We start from the raw sequence: 3678 nt of genomic DNA on the forward strand, positions 1-3678 counted from the left end.
TTTCAATCAAAAAAATTTTGAAAAAAATAATTTGCGCGAAAAAACGCGTTTTCTTTTTTTCCCTTTCGCGAGAATCACGGCCGTGCCTCTCGAAAACGAAAAAAAAAAACACGTTTTCTGTTTTTCTTTCCTTCAGCGTGAGTCACGATTTTACTTCCACGAGAGGCACGGGTGTGCTTTCGCGAGAGTCACGGCCGTGCCTCTCAGAAATGGAAAAGAACGCGTTTTCTGTTTTTTTCTTTCGTGAGAGTTACGGTTTTGCTTCCGCATCACCACGCGGTCTCTTTGGCTGCCATGCGAATACATCGAGATTGTTTCCCACACGGCTTATAAACGCACGACGGATCGACATCGTATCCGGTCATCTCGCCCTACCTACGTATTGCAAGGAACAAAAAGACATAGGGCAAGGCCGGCCTTCAGAAATCTCCGGACAAATTCGACGTGGCCGGCCGCCGGGAACGAAGCCAAACCATATGGGGATCATGGCGTCCTCGCTGGGCGGTCTTCTTCACCGGGCGCATGCGCTGTTCCGGGCTCTCTTGACCAACACGCGATCGCCGGTCTACCTGCCGAACGAGCTCGTGTCCGATATCCTGTCCAGGATCCCAGAGAGGTCCGTGCGCCGGTTCCGGTGCGTGTCCAAGGAGTGGCGTGCCCTCGTCACCTCCCCCGCCTTCGTCGGAGCGCACAAGTCCCGCGCCGAGCCATTCCTCGTGGTGTACTCCAATCCCTGTGAGGGCCTGCGGCTGATCGATATGGATGGCGAAGTCCTAAGGTTGATCAGCGACATGCGTGGGTGTTGGAGTCCGGTGTCCACGAGCCCCGATGGCATTCTATGTGTCACCGGCTATCTGGATAGCTACCCGGGCAACGCTGTTTTTGCCGGGTTGATCGACCTTGGCACCATGGAGGCGGTTGTCACCCGCTTAGAAGACAATAAAGCCTGGGGCTTCGGTTGTGCCGTCCCGTCAGACGCGTATAAGACTGTGCGCTTCCGAGACCACATTAGCGGGTGTTATTGTGAGGTTTACACAATAGGGGGTGGTGACGGGTGGAGACGGAGGAAATCACACCCATTGCATTACAAATACGATAGCTTTGAAAACTATGCTGCAACCGTCAATGGTGTGTTGTATTTATTGGCAAGGGCGAAGCCACAGGGCATGGACTATGTACTCCGCTTTGACATCGAGAGCGAGGAGTGGAAGAATAATATCAAAGGCCATCAAATGTGGACATCTGGGGGCATGATATCAGCTTAGGCGAGCTCAAGGACACTTTGTATATGGCTGAAAAGAAGAACTGGGAAACCGATCATGGGTATACAAAACATATGGCTCCTGACTGATTTTGATATGAGTATCTGGATCAAGGCATATACGATACCATTGGAGCCATCCATGCTCCCATATGCTCCCATGTTTTGTCGGATGATACCTTTGAGGGTGTTGCATGACAGTTCAAAGCTGCTCTTCTACTACGGTTCTAGATATGTATTATTTGTGTTACGAGGAGCACAGTTACAAATCTATGACCCTCATAATGAGACATCATGCACAGATGTGACAGAAAAACTGCTCGGTGACCATGGCACGGTTGTCGGCTTATGCAGCTCGCACTTGGAGCGTTTCGGCTCGGCAAAGATCCAGCGCCCCATATCGTCCTTCCGCCGGATTTGATTTACTAGTTTTTGTTTTTTTGGGTGCATTCGGTGGCAGGGACCTGGCGTCTCGGAGTGACTCATCCACGAGCGGGAATTTAGAACCAGAGGTGTTAGGGATTTTAGGAGGACGTCATATGTACTCCCTCCGTTCGGAAATGAATGTATTTAGAACTAAAATATGTCTAGAGATATCCATTTTTACGACAAGTAATTTCGAACGGAGGGAATAGCTCGCTGATGCGAGAGTCAATCATTTTTGTTTCTAAAACACGGAAGCTTTGATTAGCCACGCGCACACCGCGTGCGGTCCCATTTTTTCGTGTCGTACGTTGGGCTTGGTGCGTTGATTGCGCCCGCTGCAAATCGATCGGCGGAAGTATCGATCGAAACGGAATCGCGTTAAAGCACGCCGTTTTCATTTTCTTTTTCTTCTTCTTCTCGTGAGTCGATCGTTTTCTTTTGGAAAATGTTTATTCTAAGCCGGATGAAAACTCCTGAATTGCAAGCCGCGTCCCACGATGGACACGTGTCCCGTGAGACCCACCACCGCTTTTCTCCTGTCAAGGCTTATCTTATCCTTTCGCACAGCCGGGCATCTCTCCTCCATTCCTTTTTCCCCTTCCACTCCGGTCCTCACGCTGGGAGAGCTCCCATGGTGACGCCCCTCACCCAATCGCCGCTTTGAAGCGGGAGAACGACGGGCGACCACCATTTGCTGCATCGCTGTTGCCGCTGCTCTGCCGCAGCATCAAAAGTCGGCCGCCGTGAGCTTCATCGCAGTACTCCGTCGCTGTCGCAGCATCAGGCGTCGCGCAGCGGAGAGCTTGTCGGTGGCTTCTGGTGGTGCGATGCAGCGCCCGTGCGGAGTCCTAGAACTCGGCGCTGCATCGGAGCTTCACCGGCGAGCCCGGAGCCGTGATGCAGCGGGCGGTGCTACAATGGAGCTACCCCGGCGGCCTTGAGCTGCGATGTAGCAGCGGGTAGGCGATGCAGTGTAGCTTCGCCGGTGACGGCGACGGCTGCAATGAAACTTCACCGGCGCTGCATTGGAGCTTCACGGCGAGCCCGGAGCTGTGATGCAGCGGGGCGGTGCTGCAATGGAGCTTCACCGGAGCTGTAATGGAGCTTTGCCGGTCGCGCCGGTGCTGCGTCGGAGCTCCGCCGGTGCTGCTATGGAACTTCGCCGGACGCGCCGGTGCTGCGTTGGAGCTTTGCTGGAATTCTTCAGTGCTGCGTTGAAACTTCGCCGGACGACGGCGGTGCGCCATGAAAGCTGCGCTGGAGCTTTTGCCGGGATGCAGCTGCGTAGCGTTGAAGCAGTCGCATGTACTCCTGTCATTGCGTTGCTGTAATCCAACGGCCACTAGTAGGCAGATCGGACGGCTGGCAAGGGGGTTTAAAAGTCCTTGCCATCAACCGGTTTACGCCTAGCACCGGCCTTTTCTTTTCTCTCTCTCCTTTTTTTTCTTCTTCCTCAGCTGCCTGCAATTATTACTTGCCGCGGCTTCCGCTCTCTCTCTCTGTCCCTTCCTTCCTTCCGTCGAAAGCGTGCGTGCACGTCGGACGGAGCCGCCGCTCTCGATCGGAGCCGGAGGCCGTCCCGCCGGAGGGCCTTGCGCGCTCGCCTCGCCGCCGGCACCGCATGCACCTCCCGCGTCTCCTTCATCTCCGCTAGGCGCTAGCTCACTGCCTTTTTCTTCCCGGTCAGTCAATTCCAAGCCGCCGGACAAGAAAACAAAGACCACATCTTTTTCCTTACCACGCCAAAACGGGTGACTTGTATGAAAAAGTGCCGGTGAGGCACCAAGCCATGCGCCGGCGAGTTGGCGCCGCTAATTAAGGCCGGAGAAGCAAAGCATGCCTACTTGCACGTCCTAGCTTCGTCCCCGTTGCCGCCCCAGCCGGCCTTGCGCGCTCTCCGCCGGCACCGCACTTGGTCTCCGCTCATTGCACCGCCCGTCCGTGGTGCAAGTGCAGGACCGCCCGCCGTAGATTGGCACGCTGCGCCTGTG

The 3678-nt window shown here is 54.9% G+C and overlaps 1 protein-coding gene across 1 annotated transcript; it reads left to right on the forward strand.

Annotated features, from left to right (window-relative positions):
- Positions 1-485: 485 nt before the first annotated feature.
- Positions 486-1265, forward strand: LOC109750769 (putative F-box protein At3g52320). Its single transcript, XM_020309721.1, has one exon. The coding sequence runs from the start codon at positions 486-488 to the stop codon at positions 1263-1265; it is 780 nt and encodes a 259-aa protein (XP_020165310.1).
- Positions 1266-3678: the final 2413 nt, after the last annotated feature.

The sequence above is a fragment of the Aegilops tauschii genome, chromosome 7, assembly GCF_002575655.3.
Source record: "Aegilops tauschii subsp. strangulata cultivar AL8/78 chromosome 7, Aet v6.0, whole genome shotgun sequence".
NCBI classification, from domain to species: domain Eukaryota; kingdom Viridiplantae; phylum Streptophyta; class Magnoliopsida; order Poales; family Poaceae; genus Aegilops; species Aegilops tauschii.